Source organism: Thermobia domestica, chromosome 12 (assembly GCF_964235325.1).
Source record: "Thermobia domestica chromosome 12, izTheDome1.hap1.1, whole genome shotgun sequence".
Classification (NCBI taxonomy): Eukaryota; Metazoa; Arthropoda; class Insecta; order Zygentoma; family Lepismatidae; genus Thermobia; species Thermobia domestica.
Genome location: NC_137465.1, coordinates 135,328,788 through 135,355,030, shown reverse-complemented (window position 1 = coordinate 135,355,030; position 26,243 = coordinate 135,328,788). Strand labels below are relative to the sequence as shown.

Genomic DNA, 26,243 nt, shown 5'->3' with positions numbered 1-26,243 from the left:
TATAATGATAATTGGAAGTAAACTATAAAACATCTCAATGTAATTAACCTACTTTAAAATGCGTATGTTTACGCATAACTTTGTCATAGGTTCATGGATTTTGACTATTCATATTTCTTTGAAAGAGTATTTTTTACTTGTGGTCATGTAAACTTCATAATAATCTAAGAATAGCCTTCGGAGCTGACCATGAAACTCTTCAATGTCTGACAGTATTCATTGTGTGTGTATGTGTATGATCACTCATAACGTTGATAAACGTGCTCCAATTTTGATTATTCTCTTTTTGTTTTAAAATTTTTTCTTGTGGTCTCATGTTAACTTCATAAGGATCTAACAATAGTCTTCGGAGCCAGACCATAAGACTTTTCAATGACTGACAGTGTTAAAATCATAATTGACCGACTTCATTGTGTGCATAATCACGAATAAATTCAACGAAATGTATCAATTTTGATCATTCTTTTTTTAGTTGCAAAGAGTATACTTTAAGCAGATTCCAACAAATTTTATTAGGACTTTGAAGTTCGACCATGAAACTCGTGAACAGATAATAGAATCAATATAGTTATTCTGTTCACGTATAATTGCGTAACGCATAGACCGATTAAATCAAATATAATTTTTGACTAAGCATGTTTCGTAGGCTGACCCTAGTTTATAGAAAGTTAGTGCCCTATCTCTAGTTTAGGTATCTAACTAAACTACTAGGGTCAGTGGCGGCGATTTGACGTTTAAAAGTGGGGCAAGACATGCTCTGAATATTTGTATATCAAAGGTAGTTTTCCTGGTTGTTTCTAACACTTTGTTTGACGAAAGTACGTATAACTAACAGGATTCTATCTTTTTCAGTTAAAATACCGTATATCGTATTTCATATTTTATTAAGTAAATTGACAAGAAGAATTTAAGTAGGTATTAGCTTTTGTTCTCTTAAACAACGAAGGTGTAATTCCTTGCTCATTAACATCTTAAAATTCTGTCTTAAAAATTGTGTGAACAGATTATTTAATAGAAAATTTGCAAAACATATAAATAGAAAGGATAATATTAATCATAGTAATGAATAATGAGACTTGTTTTGCAAAAGTATATTGAAACTGGGGATTAATGAACAACTTATGTTTTTAATTCCACACATGCCATTAAATTTATGTTATTACTCTTAGAAAATGAAAGACAGTAAATACTAGAAGCATATGCTATGACATTTAAAGAAATACGCAATTGCAATATTAATTGCTTTGAATCTGCAATCAAAACGCAATTCCTGTAGCTTTCTTAACTCCACGGGAAGACAAATAACTAATTCTTACTTACCCAATGGCAAATATTATACGGCACCATTTTTCCTATGAATCAGATCACGTACAAAAACTTTACATTTCCAAATAAAGCTATGTACATTAAGGGGTCACATCAAAAAAGTGCGATGGGGGCAGTTCACCCACTAATCGCCGCCCGTGATTGGGGTAATGAAGAAGTGGAAAAATTAGACAAACTTAAAACAGAAATAATCACTCTCAGAAACAAAAAAAAAAAAAAAAAAATGTTAAAATAAACTATATTAACCGACTTCAGCAAAAGTGCTAAAAGCAGAATATAATAATAGGGCCTAAAGCGTTTGAAAGCAGAAATAATTCGTTACTATTATCTATTTTAAAAAAAATTGAAGTCTGTGCCAAACCAAATAAATTAATTCCTAATATCAAATTAGTTTCAATGATAATTTTACGAGGCATTAATTTATTTGGTCCAGACTTCAAAAAATTTTATAGATAATAATAATGAATTATTTTCTGCTTTTAAGCACTTCATTTTTATTATTTTCTGCTTTTGAGCGCTTTATTATTATTATTATTGTCTGCTTTTTAACACACTTTTTGATGTCAATTAATATTATATTTTTAAAAATGATTTTATTAGACACTACAGAAGTAGTTGGATCTTTGGAGTATATTATTCTTATTACCTTATTTCATATTCTAAAATAATGCAAACATTTCTTGAAATTTCAGTAAGTTAACATATTTCAGCATATCTTTTCCGCTTGTAAATTAACTAATAGAATAAAATACTTAATATTGTTAAAGGCGCATAGCGTGAATTGTTTCATCTTGTTATTAAATTTTCTATGTAAATATCCCAGATTGAATTTCAATCTACCTTTAAGCTAAAAAACGATGTAGCAATTAAGTGTTCTTTTTATTCATTTTCTTTTGAAATTTTACTTTTAGTGTTACTTCATTTTCATTTATAATATTATTATTTTTGTAGTTTTTCTTCCTTTTCTTTCTTTCTTTCTTTTTATTATTGTTGCTTAGAAATAATATTTACATAATATCCTGTTATTAAATTTTCCACCTATATAAGTATTCCAGCTTAACTTCCAAACTCCATCACGTTGAAGAAAAGTAGTGCAGAATTTGAGCATTTTATTTATTTATCTCCTTTTGTTATGTTACTGTTAAATGTTCCTTTACCTTATTATAACACTCGCTTTATTACTTACTAACTATATTTAATGAGCGAGCTACTGTTGTTTGCTATTTGTTTACTTCACAAACCATACATACATAATCTTTTAATAACCAACTTTCTTTCAGAAGATAATCACTATTTCTATATTCTTTCTCAACTTTTTTTTTTTTTTTTTTTTTTTTTTTTGATGAGAACATGTGCACAAAACCATAACTCTTTCTGCTCTCAACATCAACATCCAACAGTTACCCCTTATGATATTTCATGTACATTTGTATTATTATTATTATTTTTTTTTTTTTACAGTTTTCCTTTTTCCCTTCGTTCTTTTTCTTTTCTTTTCTTTTTTTTTATTATTGGCACTTTAGAAGTGTTATTTGTATAATATTATTAATAAGTTTTCTGTGTAAGTGTACCAGATTAGATTTCAGTGCATCATTATGGTAGAAAATAATGTTAAGTATTTTATTTATTTTTTTCGTAATTTAACTCTTATAATTACTTCATGTACATTTATAATGTTATTTTAATCGTTCTTCTTTCTTATCCTTTCCTTCCTTTTTTCTATTATTTGTACTTTAGAAATATTGTTCGCATAATAACCTGTTATTAAATTTTGTATGTAAATTTCTCAACTTAATTACTATCTATTATCATGCTAAAAAAATGTAGTAGTTTACTGTTTTACTTATTTATTTTCTTGTGTTATATTACCCTTGCAATTACTTCATTTATATTTATAGTATTGTTACTTTTACAACAATTTTTTTTGTTTTATTTTTCTTAGAAATAATATCCGTATACAATCCTGAACTTTGATAGTATTTAAAACATATATATATATATATAAAGGATACAGTAATTAAATAAATCTAGAAAGGTGACTTAAAACTTCATTCATTAATGTGATAGTAAATTGTTATGCAATTTCATAGATATTCTTTTAATTTGATCTAGGTTTTGTCTTTTCCTTTTCAGTGTATGGATAATGTACACTTCAATGATCTTTTACATAGTTCGATGTCGGACACATCTTCAGTTACAATGCCCCAATCAATCAGGAATGACCCTAGACTTTTTAAAGATGATGTGGATATTAGATTTAGTAGAACGCTAAATTCATGTAAGGTAAGGCTCTTCATATTATAAACTATGAATTCGTTTAAATTTATATTGGTACAGTACAAGAGTTAGCAATAAATATTTTGTGTATTTTTTTTTTCTTGAAATAGAGTTGTAAAACTATATATAATAAGATAGCCAACAATGATTGAAATTACCTAAGTTGAATACAAAAGCAAGACACATTGTCACAATATAAAATCAAAATAAAAGTACTAATAAGTAGACGGTTTGTTTAGTTTTCTCAATAGAGAATTATTTTTTTCTCGTGTAGTGGTTTCTTTGGAATTACTTGTTCAAACTGTGGTTTTCTAACTATAGAGTAGTAAAAATCCTACTTTTAATTTTTCACAAGTTTAACTTTTTTAAATATCATAAAACCTGTACAGTTAATAATCTTTATTACTTCAATTCTTGCTTAATCCAAAGTACACCTTAGTAACACAATGAAATGAACCCTTTTCAATATAATTTCAATATTGCTCTTCTTTGTGTTAGATGGTACACCAGCTTACGGTTGAACGTTCACTCATAAATAATGACATTCAGTGCAACTCAATTTAATAAATCACAATGTTATTTACAAACAAGTATCCAGTACAGAGTTAGGAGAATAAAGTTTTGAAGGATGCATCTTGTGTTCTTTGTTAAATCTGTGCTAGAAAATTATTATTCTGTTTTAATGAATTCCTACGTAATTACTCCTCTGTATTATACTTAAAAAAATATTCTCAAGTGGAAATCACCAACACAGATGTTTTCAGTAGTAGATAGATTTTGAGGTATTCGCTAGAATCTAGACATCCTATAAAAGTCAAAAGCTCGAAATTCAATGGGTACAATCAGTACTTGAGTTCTGGGATTAGAAGACCCAAAGAGGCACGCCTCGTCATTAGAACTTATTTGGTTTAAACACGCATTGTTTGATGAATCAAAGATATAAACATATATTATTTTTTATGGAACAAATTGTGGTTAACTCAGAGATGTTTCCATATATTTAATTCTATTTTATTAATTATTAAGCAAATAAATTGGAAATTTGGAACTACAAAGCAAATATTATGAGCTAGAGTTGTACATTTAAACAATGAAGTGTAATAAGATTATTATCTTTTCCAGTTTTATTATGTAACTGATAATATTTCTTTTTCCTCCAGGTTCCCCAAATCCGATATGCCACTCCAGAACGTTTGCTGGAACGACTGACTGATCTTCGCTTCTTGTCCATAGATTTTTTGAATACGTTTCTACTCACATATCGTGTCTTCACAGATGGAGTCACTGTACTTGAAGCTTTAAAGAAAGTTTTTTATAACGCTGAGCCACTAGATGCTCAAGGCGTAGGAACAGGGTCAGTAATGTACGTGGAAAGCATGTTTTTGATTATTAACTAGTTCCTGTTCTAGTTGTTAATGTTTTAAGTTTCTTCATTAAACACTACGATATTTTGGGTGTTATCCCAATTTAAAGAATTGTGTGATTTTCTTGATACACTTCACGATTATGAGTTTGAGGTCTACAGCTTGTTATGGAAATTTCACCTCCATTTTGCAGAAATTCATCATTCTTATGTCTACACAACGTTATATTAAAATTAGTTTTTACTATACTCTCCACTTCGAGTCTGACAAAAATAGATGGATAGTCTCTTTCTCTTCGATATATAAAACTAATGCTAACTGATCTTGTCTTAATAATTATTATTATAATCAAGGGTATAATTAGTTCGAAAATAAATTAACATTTTAAATGGCTATCAAATTGTGATACAAACCTTTATCATTCCGTAAGTTCCTATGGTTTTCAAAATATATAGACAGGTCTTACGTAAATCATCATCTTCTTAAATTTAGCCTTCAAACTTTACAAATCCTTGGTGCGTTAGACTTTTTGGAAATATTTTCTTATTGATTCATTAAAATAGGCTAAGTTTATACGGCATTTATTTTCAGTCGTTAGACCATGATTATAGTTATTAACAATCTTAATATTACTAGTATTAAGATGTGTTTGATTCAGTTTCGTTTAGCTTTAGATTAATTTAAGTATTAATTTGATTTTTCTCTCGTGTTGTACAATGACATATTTGTTTTATTCTTCAAAATTATTAGTTTCTTCTTTATTTTAATTTAATTAATTTAAAATATAAATTTTATGGTTTATCACCAATCAGACGTATATTAGAAAAATCCTTTAGAAATGTTATCTATGATTTTTTAGACTTCTAACTTTGATTGAGATGATTCAGTTTAGGAGATTGACTAAGGTTGTTGAGAAATAAGCATGGCGGGATGAATATACATTTTTTATGATTATTGTATACTGAGGAATTTAGTAACCTCGTTTGAAGTATACCGCTAAAATTATCTTTCCTTAATTATTTACAAGCATAATTAGCAAACATAGACTTCATTCTGTGAAGAAAAATAATTTCAACAAAGATTTTATTTTTCTGTTCGGGAGTCATAACGATGTGGCAGAAAACCTTACAGTAACTTGATATATAATGTACGGAATATAGTTATTAAAGCTACACCCTGCACAAATACACTATATCCTAGATGAAGACAGTTTGATAGTTACGTTATAAAAAGATTAAGGCCTGAATTTTCACAAAGATTTTAAGGAACGATATATTCGTTGGCAAATAAATGTATCGAGTAGAGCGAAGATGAGTCCAAGTCTCATAAAATGTTATCCTATTGATGTTGTTAGCTGGCCTAATGTTAGAATCACTATTCTCCTGACTACTATAGTTACGCACTGCAGCAAATTAATTCTTTTCAGGTAATTACGTTACCAAAATAATCACGAGATCTAGAATAACATTTAAATATTTACCCAATGAAAAACTAGATATCAAATGGATCATTATTCAACAATGGGATTTTCCAATTCGCTAACAATTAATTAACTGTTATTTAATAAGCATTTTAACGATAGACGTACATGGAAGATACTGTTAATAAAAGCAATTTACAGCTTTTCGTAAGGGGAGTAATGAATACATTCCTTCATAAGTTACTTTCTTCTAACTGCATGCTTTATTGAAGAAATGTTGAAAAAGAAACATAACGTGGACACAACAGGTAAAAAGAGACTTGAAGTAATCCTTTAATTGGCTACAGTCACTCCTATCGATATCATAACACACAGTATTTAACAATTTTCAATATTTGAGCACAATTGCATAATACTGTTCGTGCTTCTTTTGAATAGCAAGTTGATCCACTTAAAATCTGAAATGTTTTCAAATTAATTGTCATGGTTTAGTTTACAAGAGAAAGAAAATTTCTATATCGGGTACATAAGAAGATTTATTTCAATTTTGCTTTCTTCAAGTACTTTCTAATGACCTTTCAAGTACAAGATCGATTTCAATGTAAATATCTTTTGGAAATTTGAAAATCATATAATTTAAGAGAGATATTATTATGTACTTCACAACTTTCTCATAAATCTTTTTTTTTTTTTTTTTTTTTTTTTTCAAGATTCCATAATTTAAAATCAAATGAAACCTGAATGAACAATAAATAAAAATTCAATTATTACACACACATAATTGTAATCATCCATAAGTTCATCACACAAGAACTTTTTAACAGCATTTGTATGTGATAAAGATAAATGTGACTATAGAGGTCAAACCATTTTCTTTAATGTATTTCTGTTTTTATGTTGAATTACTGTTATTTTTGATAGTAAATGCATGTTGTCAATAAATTTTTGTTACTATTTGTCTCTTATGTTCTTTTAATTGATAGTTATTATTTACTTTCTTTATAAGTGTCTATATTTAATTAATTTAATTAAATGTTTGTAGGATCATAATTTCAAGTTTTCCTTCATTCTGACATGTGTGATATTTACAAAAATGTTTGGTAAGTTTCTTTTATTTCTTTGTTTATTTGATTTCTTTTCAATTTACTTGATTTCATTCAATACGATTTTTTTTTAAGTTTTGTTCTTTTTAATAACAATTACTTTTTTATTATCGTATTGGCTTTTTTATGTTTTAGTGCAATAATCGTGGCTTTTACTGGAATCAGTCGTTTTGGAAAGGTGATCAGTCAAGAAATAGCGAGTTTAGAAATATTAAGTACACTTTTTGTTGTTACCAATTACTCTAAACAAGTTGTTCATTTGGTACAATGACACGAAAGCTCTGCTTTTTCAAACAAAATCGATCATTTCATGTTGAGCAGGAGCTTGAAAAATTAAACAGATTTTTGTTCGATTTTTATATAAATTTACTTTTCTGACTCATGACCTTTTCAAGACTACTGATTCAATTGGAATGCTTTAGCATTTATAACTTACTATGAATATTTAATGAAATTGTAAATATTATACATCACTTAAGCTTTTAAGAGTGTAGTCAATTACAAATTATTTTGAAATGGAATTTAGAAGAAAATTGTATGTGATAAAGATAAAGAATGTGTCAAATTACAAGTGATTTCAAAGTCAAAATAAAAAGTAAAGTATATGTGTTAGGGAGTGTAGCAAATTATAAGTAATTTTAAAATGAAAGTAAGAAGTAAATTATGTGCATTAGAACAAAACTGCAAGTTTGTAGATGATTATGAAAAATCTCATAGTCAGATCTCAAATTTTAAATTTATTGTGAAGTTAGTGAACACCGTGACTCATCTTTTGACACTTTAAAATTCATTTCTGCCTGAAGATGATAAAAACAAAAGACTGGTCTATAATATTTTTCAATTTAAGGAAAATGAAAGTACTATGAGGAATGTGTCTGGTACCAACTACTTTCAATTAATATCTCAATATCCTCCATATTATTGTTTCCAGAATTTCACACATTGTATTACTACTCAGTTCATTATATATTTGCGCATTTCATTACTATTATTAGAATCACGCACTAAGATTTATAAGATTCTGTTGTTATTACGTGCGTTTGTCCATCCGTCCGTTACTTCTCAAGATAACTTTTGAGCGGATGTGATTTTTTTTATTGTTCCTTGCAATAGATGGCTAGAGCGATTATCTTGCCCTAGTTCACTAATGGTGCCAATCCATTAACATTTAACGGGTAACAGTGACATTAAGGGTGGCTATCCATATCCCATACACGGAAATATTTCGCGTGATCCTCTCTAGTGTCTTCATCAGAGTTGATTATTTATTTACTATTATATACGTATTCAACATGAGGCTACATAAAAATTAATTCAATAAGCTAGAATTCTGTTTTTTTTTTTTTTCATAAATGGATTTTGCCCTTAATTATATTATTAATTGTATTATATCATTAAGCACATTGTAATTGATTGACTGCCTGCGATTATATTTCGATTTGAAAAAAGGCACAAGAAATATACCGAACTGTAAATTATTATCTTCGTATTTCTCATTTCCGAGTATTTATCAATATATTTCAATTTACTCTTTTCGAAGAAATTTGACCATCATGGAAGTTCTTTCAATGATTTTAGTACTCTTGACAAATACATTGAATCTATCTCTCTGTTCACATATTTAAAGCCACGGTGGCTTATGGTTAGAACTTTTACCTCTGGTGTGTGGGGTTTCTGATTTGATCTCAGCTTGCGCCCCATTTCCTGTTACTTCCTTTATTCTAAAATTTCATTCGTTCTCATTATCGCCGTCTCTTTTAGCCTACATAGCATAATCGTGGGAAGTAAAACTGGAATATTTTATTTCATTTCTATTCATACATGTGTTATGTCTTTCTTTACCATCTATCTAATAATATCTTTCTTGGTAAAATAATTTATTTTTATGGTAGTGCCCTTTTCTTGTAAATTTATTAGTATTACAGGAATGCTATTAATAATTACGTGCATGCAATTATTATCTTAATTGCATTTATATCAATACATGTCTTATCAACACATTGGTTATCAGTACGTTACTTATCAGTACAGTATTACGTAACTATTAATATACTCGTAGCACACGTAATGTAATCATAACATAATAATTTCTGTCTTTAATATTGTTCTTATAGTCTTCTACCTCCTTTTTCCTCTTTTACAATACTTCCATTGTAATTTCAATTAGTCCGTCGTCTTCTTTTTTCTTTGAGTTATATAATGTCTCCTATAAATACTTACAGTTTTATACACACTCTTCCTCTTTTACATTGTATAATAACTTCATTAATTAAGTACTCTCCCTCTGCCTATTTTACGTTTCACCATACCTATCTTCTATCACATTCCTATTAAGACCATTTCCTCTCAGAGAAGGTTTAACCAGCTCTTGATTTTTTTCTTAACTTTTCAATTATCCTTATTATTGTTTCTCTTTTGCAAATATTTCCTAATTTTTTTCCAATGCACCTTATTTTTTCCTAATCTTCAGCAAATTTAGAACATTTCCAGTCGTTGTTTATCATTCTTTCGTAATTAACCACTTTTCTGGCCAGTGCGAAACAATACTTCACAGAAGAATGCTTCTTTCCTCATGATCCATGATTCACTCTTGAAATCTTTTGATGATGTGTCTCCCTTTGATAAAAAGCAGTACTAGTTTAAGCTAACACCAATAATACTGACTTAATAAAACTTTTAATATTATACCGTATATTTATCCAGTGATTTAATAAGAACTCTACTATTCCCTTCATCTGTCACGATGTGCATTGAAAAAACACACTTATGCCAGGAACGCTTGTATCAGGTACACATTATTATATTCAAGGTTAGCTATTAATCACCTTTTAGTATTAAAGGTATTTAGAGAAAGAATGAGATAGTGTCACGAACAGTTTCACTCATGAATTTAACTTACTATGGTGTATATTACACTTTGGTTTCTGAGAATGTAAATAGTCAAAGGTATTCTAACAGGAGCAACTGGACTTGGCGAAATGTGAAGTACCACACTGATTTGATTTATATTCTGTGAGTGCCTACAGGACAGCGAATGATCATGGTTATTTGTCTTTTAATTTATAATATTGTTTGTGTTCTTGTTGGGAACAAATTAGGCTATGTGAATTCTTCCTAGACAGTGATTAATTAACATTTGTGTTCTTATGAAGATATTATAAATTCTGTGCACTTAACATTGACTTGTTATATATGAGAGTTCGTGCCATAAGTTTTTTTCAAGTTTACTGTGACATATGAAGGAGAGAGTAATGTTTTTGAAATTATGTCGCTGGATAAATATAGAGGCATAATAATACCAGTTTTGTTATAAGCTAATAATAATGTGCCAGATAACTTCCTTTTTACATTCCCATAATAGTGGTTTTAAGGTTCAATAATATCCTGGACGTAAGTATGATATTGCTTAAAGCATGTTTTCTTGTATAAATTGTAACTTCTTATACAAATCATTTTGCTTTAATGCTTTCTATTTTTTCGCCACTGCTCTCTTCCATTTTTCTAAGTTTCAAAAAATGCAATATCCATCATTATCCATCTTGTGGGCACATCTAACTTCACACAAAGTATTTTATATGTTTTCTTCCTTAACTTATTATTTAACTACAAACAAAAAATGCTTTTCTTTATCCTTAAGGCCTCTTTAGTTATTTTGGTATTTGTTTTCATTTTTTAGCTATATTATAATTATCTAGGTCTCAAAATTACTACCCGTTCTACTTTCTTTCCTCAAACTTCTATACGTAGTTCTCTTACTTTCATTCCGATCATTATTATTTTCATCCGTTTAATTTTTACTTTCATCTCATATCTTTTACACTATTCCTTAAAAGAAAAAGCCATATCGTGTGTAAAACTAATACATTTAATCCTTCTACCTCCTACTGAAACCTATCATCATTATTTAGATCTCCTTTAATTATTTCTTTGTACTAAGAAGAGATTGTATCATGAGGGACGTCCTAGAGGGTATGGTGGCGGGAAAGAGAGGGAGGGGGCGAAGGGGACTACAATTAATGGATGATATTAAAACAGAAAGATCATACGCGAAGACGAAAAGGTTAGCGGAGGACCGTGGAGCATGGAAGCTTCTCAGCTGCGGCAAGTGACCTGCCAATAAAGGCAGAATACCTATGATGATGATAATTATTTCTTCTTAATTACTTAAGCTTCAACAGTATTGGAGAAAGACAAATTCCTGTCGAACTAGCCTTCCAATTACACTTGCGTAATCCTGAAAATTCACTTTAAAAAATTATTTTAATTTTTGAATCATTTTTTTTTTTTTAGGTATATTGCCTTATCACGTTAGTTCATTACCAATGCATAATCATTGTTAATTTCGGTTCGTATTCACATTTTACGATTTAGCAGATCTTTGCGATTCTCAGTAGGATCACGGGTAAAAATGCGAGAGAACGCGGGGGTACGCCGTCTCCAAACCTGCAAAAATATGTAAGGCGTCCCCCAGTTCATAAAATATTACAATGGGCAAAGATAGGCTGGGGGGACGGCGTGACATCATGCAGCTATCTACCGTCCCCCTACCTTTTCAGATCCATTTTTACCCCTGGATAAAATTGTGTATGGTTCGGAACCCATTAAACTTTAGGTTCATATTCCATATAACCTCGTTGCTGACAAGGGATTTTGAACTCCAAGCAAATAAAATAGTTACTTTCCTGGTGTGGTATGATCAATTGCAATATCAAATATATATATATATATTCCTGTGGAAACGTCAGTTTTAGTTAATTATTTACTTTAATACGGGCACCTAAGATCGGTTACTTTTGGTAGTCTTTTCCACTCCCTACTTTTTGTTAAGACTTTACTTAAGCTATACTTTCTGTTAAAGCATATAATGCAAATAAACTTGGCACTTTGTATCTTTTATTGATTATTATTTTGCATTTTCTTGCACCTCATTCACTTTAGAATTTTACTCCATATAATAAAGAATCTAGAGCTTTAAAATTTAGTTTTTCGTTTTTGATGTATTGTTTAGTACTTTCGGTTATTAGTCTTAGGCATTAGATATCATTTATTTAATGTAATAATAAATAATCACGATCAGTGCACGTTTCGAATTTTTGTTTCACCGTACAATGTTCCTCAATCTAAAATTTCTTCTGAAATTCACCTGATCGTTCTTAGTTATTTTTCTTTCACAATTTTTCTTGTCTATCATATCTTTACACCTTTCTCTTTTAGTTTCACAATCCTTTTCATCCTTGCTTTCATTTCATAATTTTATTTATTTTTTTTTCATTTAACCCAACAACCCTTTCATTTAATATCACATTTCTCCCTTTTTCCCTTAATATCCTCCTTCCTTAAACAGTGCTGAATTTAGTTCTTTATAATTTAATCTTTCCTTTGTGGTATGATATTAAGGGTTTATGTATATTAGTCCTACGCCACATATTTTTATTCTACTGCATTTAATGATAGACAATTACCATCAATATAAATTACGAATCTTTCTTCAGCTGTACAATGGTCCTCGATATCACGATTCATATAAATTTCCCTTTATTCACACGATCGTTCTTATTATTTATAATGTATTTTCATAATTCTTGTCATCTATCTTTTCTTTACAGTCTTTCCTTTACAATTTTCTTTCTCCGATCCTCGAGTCCTTTTTATCCTTGCTATCATTTATATCCTGATTTTCAATTTTTTACCATTTAATCTAACCTCTTACCTTTATGTTGCGCTTTTCTATTATTTCTTCTTCACAAGTTTTCTCTATACCCTCACAGCACTTCCTGTTTTCAATTATTCTTTTTGCATTTTTTCTTCATTCTTTAAAATCTTATTCTTCCAATTTGGTAACGTTCCAATTCAGAAGCCTATGTATGAATTCATGAATTGTATAGTTCTTTCATCAAGAAATCCACCCCAGTACCTTATGAACTATTTCTTTTGGGAGGAATTGCATTCCTGGGTGTAAATTCACTTAAGGATGGCATAACTATTCTTGGTGTAAACATAGCATGCGAGCATATACTGTAAAAACGCCAGCTAAAAAAAACACCAACCAACCTGTGTTAGGTGACCACTAAAATGAACAACGGTGACCTGCGTAAGGGCAGGGCGAAACTGATGAGCCTGGGACTCAACTAGGATATACGGTGGCTCAGTGCCAGACCTTTCAACTCTAGTGTGAGGGGTTCGTAGTTAAGTCCCAAACCATGTGAGTTTGTAGTAGACAATATCGTGCCCGTGGGTTTCTCTTCTTCACTCCCACATCTCTCCTCTGCTGCATGACGTCACAACAATCTGTCAACATTATATTTGTTTATACTGTAACTGCGGATAAATACATACAGTACTATAGGGACTTCCTTTTATTGTTGCTTGTAACACAGTTACATGACAAAGTATCAGCTGTCTCGAGCATCTTCATTATGGAAGGCAGGGGCGGATCCAGGACGGACTTCTTGGGGGAAGGGGGGGGGGGTAATACTGCTACTTAGAACTACTTTTAAGAGCTCCAAACTCTGGGATAGGTTTTATTTATATATATATATGTGTATTATAATTTGGTTAAGAGTTAAATTTTACGGTTTCTAAAAGAAATGTAAGTTTTCAAGCTATTTTTAACATCACTTATCTATTACTTTTCTTCTCCAAGCTTCGCAATTCTTTTCATTATCACTATCTTTGATAATCGAATCTTCATGTACCTGCTAGAATATGGATACTACGAGCTAGTAGATAATAAGAAAGAAATTGGATATGAAGTGGTAATACAATTGTTAACTGGATAATACGAATTAATTTATCCTATTTTAAGGTTGATCTTACGCAGCGATGCAATTAGCGACGGGGTTTGGAGATATTTCACTTAATATAATTAGCTTATAGTTCGAATTTCTAATCGGATAAAAGTACCCTTCAACGAAGTGCAAGCCAAACTTTCATTTATTATGACACGAAGACAATATCTTGTTATATAATGAATATTTCATAAACAATAGTTATATGAGTTGAAAAAGTTTTTAATTTTGCTGCTAAGCTTCTCATACGGAAGATTTGCAATTCTATTTATATTTTTCCTCGTCTATGTAACGGTAACCCTTTCCCTCTTTTAAAGTTACCTTGATCTTTTTGTATCATGTAATACTTTAATTCACTTTGTCTCCCAGAATGTATTTTTATACTCATTTCTTGTATTTTTAACTTGTATTTTTATGTGAAAGGAAACAATTAGTTATATTTAATCATCTTTCAGGTCTCTTGACGTCATAACCGGTAGAGATGAACATCACCTATATGATGATGGTAGAAGAAGAAGTAGTTTTTCCCCTAGAAGAATTAGTGCAGCTAGTTCTGTGTCAGGTTTGTTATATTTATTAATTTTTATTAAATTTAGATACAAACATCTATGCACATTAGGCCAGGTTATTTTTCTTTTTCTTTTATTGTGATTGCTGTCTAATATGTGCTAATCGATACGCACTTTTAGTAGTAGTTCTTCTTGCATACTTTAAAAAGCAGAATGAATGTATTCTTGCTTTTCTGTTTCATTTTCGTATATTAAGCGAAGCTGACAAACTTATTATTTTTTTTAAAGAAAATGAAATGGCTGCGTGACAAGTTTGCAGGTAAGGCTGATATAGTACCATATTAGACAAATACTACAAATTACTACTTTTTTTAAAAAAAAAAAAAAAAGTAACGAGTTTAGCTCTTAATTTGGTATCATATATCTGAAAATAACATTAAAACTTTACTTTTAAAAAAATCTTCTCACTATAATGAAAATATTCTTGCACAATCGTTAATCGACGTAATATGACTTTAACACGAAGAATGCTACTTTAAACTACACTATATGTAGAAAAGTAATTGAACAATATAATAATAGACAGTATAACATTCCTTGTATGTTTGAAATGGCAAGAGTGAGTGACACTATATCTTGGATAGGGATAATGGAGGTGGGATCGCATCTACTACTGTATAGTACCATCATGGAGGCCATCTTGAAGGCTGTCATCTTGGATTCAGGTTCAAAGTCTTTGATAGAAGACCGCATGATTTATCGTTTCAGATAGCTTTTCACCACAAATACACATCTGATGTTATTTTTCCAACTTTCCTTATTAATAGTTATTACCTTCATAATATCTCTTTATTAACTTACCATCGTCTTTTCAAAATTACAAGGCGTCTTTACTGCATATTGTATACTGTAAATGTATTAGAAACTTGAGATCACTTAGGGCATCATTTAGTATTATTCAATTGAAGTATTTTTTTTTTTTTCTCATAGGTTACTGTTTGGTCTGATATGGAACCATTTTAAAGGATGAGACTCAAAAAAACTCAGTCGCAAAATAAGAATTAGCATAATATACAGGGTGGTCGTGCATCAATGACGGAAAATTCGGGAGATGAATCTACAGATAAAAACAAGCAAAAAATGTCATTTGAACATTGGGTGAATGCGGCTTCGTTTGGACGCTAGAGGCGTCTAAAATGTCACCTTCTGAGGCGGCAATTTGCAATATCGCAAGAACGGAGAGAAATACGTATGTCGGGTCAAAAGATATCAAAGGAAACCCCATCCGAAGAATCCATTTATGCATAAGTGATGGCGAAACAGTGGCGGCGCTAGAAGGGGGCACAAAGAAAGTGAATGAAACACGGAGAAAAGTGAACAATTTATACTGAAAAATTGTAGGAGGGGATGTTACTTGGAACATGCAGCAACAAATGTTAATGAACAAAGGCAACAATGGCTACGCTGTAGGGACATTATGGGAGGCGGAATGTAGGAATAAAGTATCTTTGTAACGGAGAGAAATAGGAATGTTGGATCAAAAGATATCAAAGGAAATCCTATGCGAAGAACCCAATTATGTGCACGTACTACGGAATAGTACCGGCTCATGGGAGCTACAAAGAAACTGTTAAACACTCTTAGTGATGATACGTACAAATCGTACAAAACGCGTACGGAAGATGTGGCTCAGTGTACTGTAAACACAAGAGGTATTGTACTTACCGTGGTCAACATAATGCTGTCTTAAAGAAGGTATTCAATATGTCCTCCTTGTTCTTCTAGACAGACAGTTACACAATGGCGTAAGGATTCTCTGACTTTTGGCAATAACGCTGGAGTTTGCCGTAGTGTGGCAAATGCAGCTCATAGACGCTAGCGAAGATATTCAATGCCATGCACGGGCCGTGTACACACGAGAATCTTCATGTAATCCCACAGGAAGAAGTCTAGGGTATTCAGATCGGGTGAACGTGGGGGCCACACTACTTTGCTTCCACGATCTATCTACCTGCGTGGAAATTTTTCGTTCAGATATGCACGAATAGTGGGACATGAATGGGAAGGGACGCCATCATGCATAAACCACATACACTGTCGTGTTCTCAGAGGCACGTCTTTAAGTAGAATAGGTAGGCCCTAGGTCAGAAACTGCAATTACGATATTGCTTGCGTTCAATCGCTGTGGTAAGAAGTGTTGTTTCACAACGTCGTCATCAATAATACCAGCCAACGCATGGAATTGGAAACGCTGATGATGCTTCGTCTCTACAATTGCATGCGGGTTGATGGGTGTCCATCGATGATCATTGCGGACATTTGTGATGCCATCCCGTATGAATGCCTCATCCAAGAACAACATCTGTACTAGAACTTTTCTCCGCGTTTTATTCACTTTCTTTGTGTCCCTTGGGCTGCCACTGCTTGGCCGTCACTTATGCATAATTGGATTCTTCGGAAGGGTTCCTTTGAAATCTTCTTATCCGACATTCCTATTTCTCTCCGTTATACAGACACTGCATTCCTACATTCCGCCTCTCATATGGCCCTACAGTGTAGCCATTGTTGCCTTTGTTCATTAACATTTCTTGCTGATGTTCCATGTAACATCCCCTCCTACATTCCCTCCTACAGTTTGTCAGTGTAAATTGTTCACTTTTCTCCGCGTTGCATTCACTTCGTTTCTGCCCCCTGGCGCCGCCACTGTTTCGCCATCACTTATGCACAACTGAATTCTTTGGATGGGGTTTCCTTTGATATCTTTTGACCCGACATTGCTATTTCTTTCCATTACAAAGATACTGTATTCCTATATTCCGCCTCCCATAGTGTCCCTAAGCGTAGCCATTGTTGCCTTTGTTGATTAACACTTGTTGCTGCATGTTCCAAGTAACATCCCCTCCTACAATTTTTCAGTGAGTGTAAATTGTTCACTTTTCTCCGTGTTTCATTCACTTTCTTTGTGGTTCCCTCTAGCGCCGCCACTGTTTCGCCATCACTTATGCATAATTGGATTCTTCGGATGGGGTTTCCTTTGATATGTTTTGACCCGACATTCGTATTTCTCTTCATCCTTGCGATATTGCAAATTGCCGCCTCAGAAGGTGACATTTCAGACGCCTCTAGCGTCCAAACGAAGCCGCATTCACCCAATGTTCATATGATATTTTTTGCTTGTTTTTACCTGTAGATTCATCTCCCGAATTTTCCGTCATTGATGCACGACCACCCTGTATAGAGAGAGTAATGTTTATATGTTGGGTAATTATGATATAGTGGAATTATTTTGCACAACTACAACAATGAAATTATTTGTTGTAAAGAAATACACTTGGAAACAATCTTAAAAATGTTCGTAGTTTATATACAGTTATTGTTTGTCCCTTTCCACTAGTTTAGTGGCTAGGCACGCCTTTGGTACATGATTCCCGTTGGAAGAACTCTGAAACTTGAATGCATTATGGTAGTTTTGATCCCATCTTAAACTATAGGTCTATGTCTCGGTCAAGAGCACTGTTATTAAGGACAAATTCGATTACAACGTTACAAGGGCATTTCTGCAAAAGTTTTCCTAAGTTCCCCAAGTAGCAACAACATTTTCGTTTGTTTCGTCAATTTGAGAAGACTGGCCGAATGAAAGTACAAATACCGGACAATCACATGTATTGGATGAGGACGTAGTAGAATTAGAATTAGAGAACTGCATACAAAACCCACATAAATCCATATACCAAGCACGTCGTGAACTGTAACTGCCCCAACCAACCAAACCATATGGGAAATTCTTTGAAAAAGGTTAGCAATGAAACTATACAAGTTGTAGATAACGCAAACGTTAAAACCAAATAATAAGAATAAATGTTATCACTTCTTTAGGAAAATGCAATAGACACGACAAATCAAGATTTTGTAGAGCGCCTAGTATCCTCAGACAAGCTACGTGCCGTTTAAGTAGGAAGATAAATTAGTGTCTTCTCCGAAAGAAAATCTACGGCCCATGAAAACACTGTAACTATTATGTATCTAGTTATGCTTCTGCAATTAGAAGATCAATTAAAGCACCAGTCCAATGATTATTCTTTCCAAAATATAGTGTACCACCAGAGTTTCATAGGGTGGTCCGATGTTTCTTGAATGACCATCTGCCTCACCATCGGATCGGTTGTGCTACTGTCAACGATGAGGCAAATCGCAAATAAATATCCACCTTGCAAAATTACCACATGTTCCAATCCTTCATTAGTTTTCGTAAAACAGTATCTTAAGCGTTTCACCGACTGAGTTATTTTTTATTTTATTTTATTTTATTTTTTCATTTTTAGTTGCAGAGAACTTATCATTCTTTATTTTACTTGTACATGTTACTTTTTCGTGACCTATCGCCTAAAATAATTGTATGGCTGTGTTCAGTTTAATGTTTTGTTATAATTAGCTAACTTTTTTAAAAAAAGAAATAGTATTTCATGAGCAATAAGTTATTTTATGAATAATTTCTTTCTGTTGTCGTAACTCCTTCTTGCCTTCAAGTCAAAAACGAGAAAGGTAAGACAACATACCGAATACAGATGGTAGTATTAATGGTACGTATAGTCTTGTTCATAAAATCTTGGCCAATCTCCTCACTTTAAAATGCGATATTCCGGTAACCGTACGTTAGGAAATTCAAATACATGAGCTTTAAATGAAGATATCAATTGGTCAAAGAAAATCAACATTTGTTTGATTTAATTCTAACTGTGTGTAAGAATGCAGAGCTTTTCAAAGAGAAGTGCGTAACTAGGTTTTTAAACCAGTTTAAGCTTCTATATTATGTTGTATCTATAATTCCACGCATTACTAATAATTGTCTCACAGCAATTTATCCTTCAACTTGTAAATATATCATAATCTCCTTGTATTTAAAGATAAATAAAAAAGAAACAAAGAGAAATATAGAATGAACAAGTGAATTGTGTGACTTCGTCTTTTCCATTATTGAAAATTAAAAAAAAAAAAAAAAATTCACTCGTAGGTAAACTCTGTAATTCATACTCACTCATAATGTACTGGGCTCTCTCCAATCCGCTTTCGATCCAAACACAGTACATCTTAAGTTCATAAATAACAAGGGTAATGTACCCTTGTTATTTACCATTAAAATGTTGTTAACAAGGGTAAATTACACTACTAACACTCACTGACACAAGTTGTGCCTTCGATTCCCTCAATATTAACAATCCCTTAAACAAAGTTCAATTAATAACTTAGTATCAATTACAATTGCATTAATTTTCCACTTCCCTAATTGGTCACCAGCAATGTGTCACGCATGAAAATTATTCTTATTCATGTTTTCGAGAATCCTTTTGGGAGTGCAACAAAGTATAGTGTCGTATATATATATATATAAAGTAAAATGAAAGAAAACCATAATCGGAACGAATTCGAATATTCACAACATCCATAATCTAATCGAATATTCACAACATCTATAAAATATAACCATATATTTTACGACCATGCAGTCCTATAATCATGTAATAACAATATTACGTAACAACTTAGTGAACCGTAAAATTACATTTAGCTGTATTTGGTTCGAGATTCAGAGATAAGCTGTATTTTCATGTCTCATATAGCCTTGGTGCTCAAAGGCTATATTATCATATATCATCATAGATTTGTCATATTATCTTCGACATTTTCAAGTATAAATGTATTAATTTTTTCTATTTATTTATGTAACGAAATGTAATGGCATCGTGACATTTTGGGCTATGCTTTCTATTTTGTTTAGAACGAAAGATGAGTATTTTATTTCTAAACTAAAAGAAAAGTTTAGTTATATTTCGTTCTAAAAATAAAGATAATGGAAGCCAATGTGCTGAACACACAAAATAACTGAAAGCCATGTCTTTACATAGTTGTTTATGGACTATAATTGAGAGAACTTAATTTAGTTTTGAGCTGTAAACCTATTCCAAGTTTTTATTAATAAAGAAATCTAGAACGGTCTTTGTGCTTGTAAAATCCTACTTCATCCTCTTCACTTGAAATAAAAGGACTGCAGAATGTCAAATTTTACCTAAAACTGTAATCGTATATATATATATATCTTTTTCCATTCTTGTAGCAGATCAATGATAAAACGAAAGCAGGACACGATAAGAGTCGAACACCGATCATGTATGATCCAATGAGCCACGGAACAACATGTAGCAGAGCTTGTGCACTCTGTAAATATGTGGCTAATAGCCATAAGTTTCAAGTTATGAAGGAACGTAGTTTTATGTTCTTTTTATTAAGTTTCATATTTCTATTGTGTCTTGCGTGAACTGCCAAGAGAAGGATAATACATTTATTAATTTTGTTAGTGAATGAGCCTTTAAAACCTTTAAAACATTTAATTTAGTCGCGAGGTAGTAGAAAGGTAGATGTACCATTTCGTTCTCATATTAAGGGGCAAAAGATACTATCCGGCGATAAACATGCAGTTTTTATTGTGACAGATAATACTCCCTACCTAGTTTGTTCACTATTTAATGTCTATCTCATTGTCCACTGGCTACGAAAAGCCGCGCTAGGATCTAATGCGCTAATATTCAACTAAGTTACACGAAACTGTAAAAATATTTCAGGTTACGGGTCTGAGTGTGAAAGAGACAGAAGCCATAGCTATGATTCACAATCATTTTCAAGAGGTCAGCACTGGAGGTGGAGTTTCAGAAAGTGTAAGTTCTTTTGTATCTTTCCTCTGTGTTAGTGCAGTAGGCCTAAAAGAAAGCTAGTTGTTATGCGAGAAGTATATACTAATTTTTAACAAAAAGTTTACCAACAGATCTATAAAATTAAAATTCACTTTAACATTGAGCTTGTGATGCAGGTAACAAAATAAATTCGTTTTTGATGTGTATGTTATTGTCTTGTGTGTTTCATTTTTGTTATAATTAAGGCAAGGCATTGATCATGAAACAATTTAATATAAGCTTTTACAAATTACTACATTAATATGAAAAAATGTGATAATCAACAGGTAAATACAAAACGATAAATAACTATTAAAATTCTTCTTTAATAAGAAAATTTGAAAAGAAAACATGTTTTTATTATATTTGAATCCTTAAGGAAGTAGCACTCACATTTTCAAATCGATTAGAAAACAGAAGCTAGAATAATTGTTGATTTATTTTCAAGACAAATATAATGAAAAGAAATTCAATTCAAAAATTAAAAGTAAATGTAAAGGATTATTCAAAAAGCGCGCCCGTTTTGTTACACCAAATTATAAACTTTATTTTTTCACAACACACTAATAATATTCATAAACATGTTCATCACACATTTCGATTTCAGTATGGTGAATGACGTCGGACATATGACCTCCTCTACTGCGCTGGCATGCAATAACTCTGTTCGTGAAATTCGGTACGACTTCCTGACTGACAGACGCACTATCACGAATCACCGCAATGTTTTGCTCAGAACGACCACTGCGATGACGTCTAGGACTTTTAATGTTCATTGTTGAATCCGTTTCAATGAACTTTTTCATAAGTCTGGGAATTGTTGATTCATTCATTGCCTCATTTCGCCTTAGAACCGTGCGAAATCCACTGACAGTTGCTGCATAACTTTCTCCATTCTGATAAAAGATTTTCACAAGTAACACAGGTTGCGATATAGTAAACTGCTTCATGGCTAGACACAAACTGAAGAAATGCGAGAAATTCAGACTAAAGCGTCAATCGAAATGTTTGTGGGTAGAGCAACAACACAAAACAATGTCGGCAACCGAGCAACAAAAATTTGACAGACGATTCAAAACCGACGCGCTTTTTGAATAACCCTTTATTATAAGAATACACACACTAAACTGACATATTCACTAAGTTTTTTGTTTATCACAGAAAACAAGAAAAAAAAACAAGTAAAGAAGTTTTGCAGTAGAGACTTCAATTGTAAATAGTGGTGCAAAACTAGTTTTAGATTATTCTGCTTCGTTTTTATGTTACTTCGTTTGGTATAATAACACATTGTATTTAATTAGATTTTAAAAAAACTAAATAATTTGTGTTAATTCGCCATTTTCTCTATTTATACCGATTTCAATATTTTGGAAGCTTACAAATTACAATATATATTACATTCAACATTTGCTTATTAGTATTCTGCAGATACACAGTGTTCATTGTTGGAAACCAAACAGTGTTAAGTAATATAAAGTTTTGGCATGTGTGTGACATATATAATTTATGCATGTTATGTGTAGATGAAATTCTAACACAAATCGAAACTCACTGAATATTTTCAAGTAGGAGATCAATCCTATTAGCAAAGGACCTTACAAAAATACAAAAGTACTATAGATAAATCTTTGTACTTCCTATATAGTTGAAGAGGAGCAACGCGAACTTGGTTTACAGCAAATTAGAGAGGGACCATCAATTACTACTCAGACTGCTAGCCATACTTCTCCCTCGGCAACTCACAGGAAAAGCGTTACTCTCAAGATCGAACCAGAGAAGCAACAAGAGGAACAACCAGATGACGACGGCCAACATCTAACAATTCCTAAAACTATTGCTGTGTCGTCAAGCGCTGAAACATTGACTGGTAAGAAATCACACTTACCCACTATGTATCACATAGTGTAGATTTGAACAATTCTCTACTTGCTTCCTTTTCTCCTAAATAGCTTCGATCTCTCCGTCTTTGTACTATCTCTGCATCTCATGTATCTCTGGACTTCATAAATTACCTGCTCATTTTCACCTGTAGTATAATTGTCTTCTTAAATGTAAAAAAAGTCCTATGTAGAATAGAAGTCTTTTTTCATTTCTAGTAACTGTAAACAAAACTTTTCTCGTAGAAAATTCCTCCTTAAACTCTCTCTAATCATTTCAATATAAATTATAGAATTAGTTTCGATATATCTCTCTTATTTTCAGCGCTGTCTCTGATGCTTAATTAACTATTGATGTATGTTGAATATTTTCTCAAACGATTCATCTCACGCTTAAGGGAAATCATATACAGAAGTATTTTCCCAAGCTAAAGTTATTATGTATTGTTGTCGAATTTACAGAACTTAACATTACGTGAAATGGTGGAAATTTGTAGTAACAGATTACGACACGTTGAGATCTGTTTGAAAAATTTTTATCCTACATGTATTGGAAGTATTTTGCATCTCATCTGTAGATCTAATGATAAACATACTGACTTTAAAGTAGATCTAATTGAGAAGTTTCTGTTTTCTTCTTCCAAAATAAAATACCTCCATTCCGCACTACAGATAACTTGAATGCATAATTACGTTGATCAGCAATAAAAATATTTTGAAAATATTGCGTTTCTTCTAATGGCTATTATTACTTCTGAATCTCATATTCTTTGAATTAACATCAAAGAAATATTCAATGTTAAAACATAAGCATATCATTAAATTAATGGAGGGAACAATCCTCGCATCATATCCTCTATAGGTGCGAAAACAATGATATTCAAATAGTAAAGAAATCTACGGCTGGACCGTACATCGAACCCGAGTCTCCGCTTTACCGTATCATTTCAAATTTTCCAAATATATCCATACACATCCATATCCATATATAAAAAGAGATTCTACGTAATTCCTTTAAAAATGCATTTAGTCTTCTAAAACTTGAATACATTAATAACTCAAATATTATTTACATTTTTTTCTTTTATTGGCACTAAGCTTATTGGATTCTATACGAAACATTTCCGGTATCATTATTGGTTTGTTAAAACGAATAAATCAGCGATTCTTCTTTATTTTCACTTAATATAAATAATATTTAGTACTTACCAAAAAGTAATGAAGTCTCTATTTTGACACGTTATTTGTAGGTATCAACACTTACGACTTTAAATTAGACAAATTTTTAATTATATTTTTCCTCCAAATCCTGTTTATATTAATTACATATGATTACTTTAGGACATATACATGACTGCCATTTTACTTATTATATATGTTGAGATTTTATTCCAATATCCCTGATTATTTGTAGACTACACGCACATAAATACTTATATTCATGTTAACAAAACATTAATACAATAAATAACTTCAGTTTGGTCACTTTTCCTGCATATATGTATACTCTTTCCTGAGATAATATAATAACTTGTATTTTTTTTAATAATATTTTTCAATTCTTTTTAACGATATATTCAATATTATGATGCTAATTTATTTCTATTTGTTTCGATCAAGTACAATTATGTGTGCATTTTATTTTTTTATCAATGAATATTTAGACACTTGTGTTTGTTCTGCTATGTCTTTTACGATTGGTCGTATTTTTTGATCTCTTTATATTAAATATAGTCTATTGACGGTCAATAGTTTTCATCTGTAATTACAGGTAAGTTTCAATTATACGTCATATTTCGTTTTTGATTTGTCCATGTTTTTCCTTCATTGTTTTCCGAATTATATTGGTTTCTTCACTGGCGATTCGGTGCAATAGTATGAATATATACAGAGTGCGGAAAAAGCTCCGGAACAGTCCAATATCTCGCGAAATATACAGATCAACAAAACAAAAAAATACGTGTTAAATAGTTTTCAAAAAGCTATCCAATGATACCAAATGCAACCCCCTATTCCCACCCCCTTCGAAGATAACTTTAAAATTTTAAATCGGAACCCAGCTTTCCTATTGCACATTTGGATTCTCCAGAAAAAAGGAAATGCGATTTGACCCCGAATTGAAAACAGTGAACACACAAATAAAGGTTGTACCAAAATGTTAAGAAAATGGGAATTGTGAGTCCCGTACTCTGTGGTCATACGGTTAGCATACTGGACTGAAGAGGCAGAGGTCCTGAGTTCGATTCCCGTTCAGAGTAACATTTTTATGTATATATTTTTGTACCCAAATAATGAATTCACACGGTTTAACTTCGATAAAAAATAATGTATTTTTTCCACAATTTATTAACTTGCAAGAAAATGCAAATTGCAACAAAAATGTTTTGTTTTTGTTGTAGATAACCCTATGAACTCTAATCCGAATAACTCTATTACTAAGAACCACTTCATAAAGCTAGTTTACAAGACAAATATCGAGATTTGTATTGTATGTAACTTGAATAAAGTGCATTGGAAAGCTTTTTCAAAACTTTTAACATATTTTTGTTGGTTTTGCTAATGTATATTTTTCGCGAAATATTGGCCCGTTCCGGGACTTTTTTCGTACGCTATATATGAAATTTATCTGTAATGTCAGTTGGAAATGCAAAAACTCTCTTGTATTACGTATACGTTTCGAGTTAAAACATTTTCACAAACAATAAAAAATAACTTATTTCAAAACGTCCAATAACTGTATGTTGCAGTAAGTAAAGAAAAGGGATAGAGATGAAAATGTCTGGCTTTAGAGCTATTGAGAAAGAATTCATAAACATGCCGATTTCATGCATTGGTTTTCAAGTCCAACAAACTC

At 31.5% G+C, this 26,243-nt stretch overlaps 1 protein-coding gene across 1 annotated transcript in view; it reads left to right on the top strand.

The window, feature by feature from the left end:
* Window positions 1-26,243, top strand: part of LOC145666671 (ras-specific guanine nucleotide-releasing factor 1-like) — a 997,934-nt gene that overhangs the window by 873,640 nt on the left and 98,051 nt on the right. The window contains exons 13-17 of the mRNA XM_081734144.1: window positions 3,460-3,609; window positions 4,764-4,966; window positions 14,734-14,840; window positions 21,405-21,497; window positions 23,158-23,379. Of these exons, the coding sequence (XP_081590270.1) occupies window positions 3,460-3,609; window positions 4,764-4,966; window positions 14,734-14,840; window positions 21,405-21,497; window positions 23,158-23,379 (775 nt within the window). The remainder of the gene's footprint in view (window positions 1-3,459; window positions 3,610-4,763; window positions 4,967-14,733; window positions 14,841-21,404; window positions 21,498-23,157; window positions 23,380-26,243) is intronic.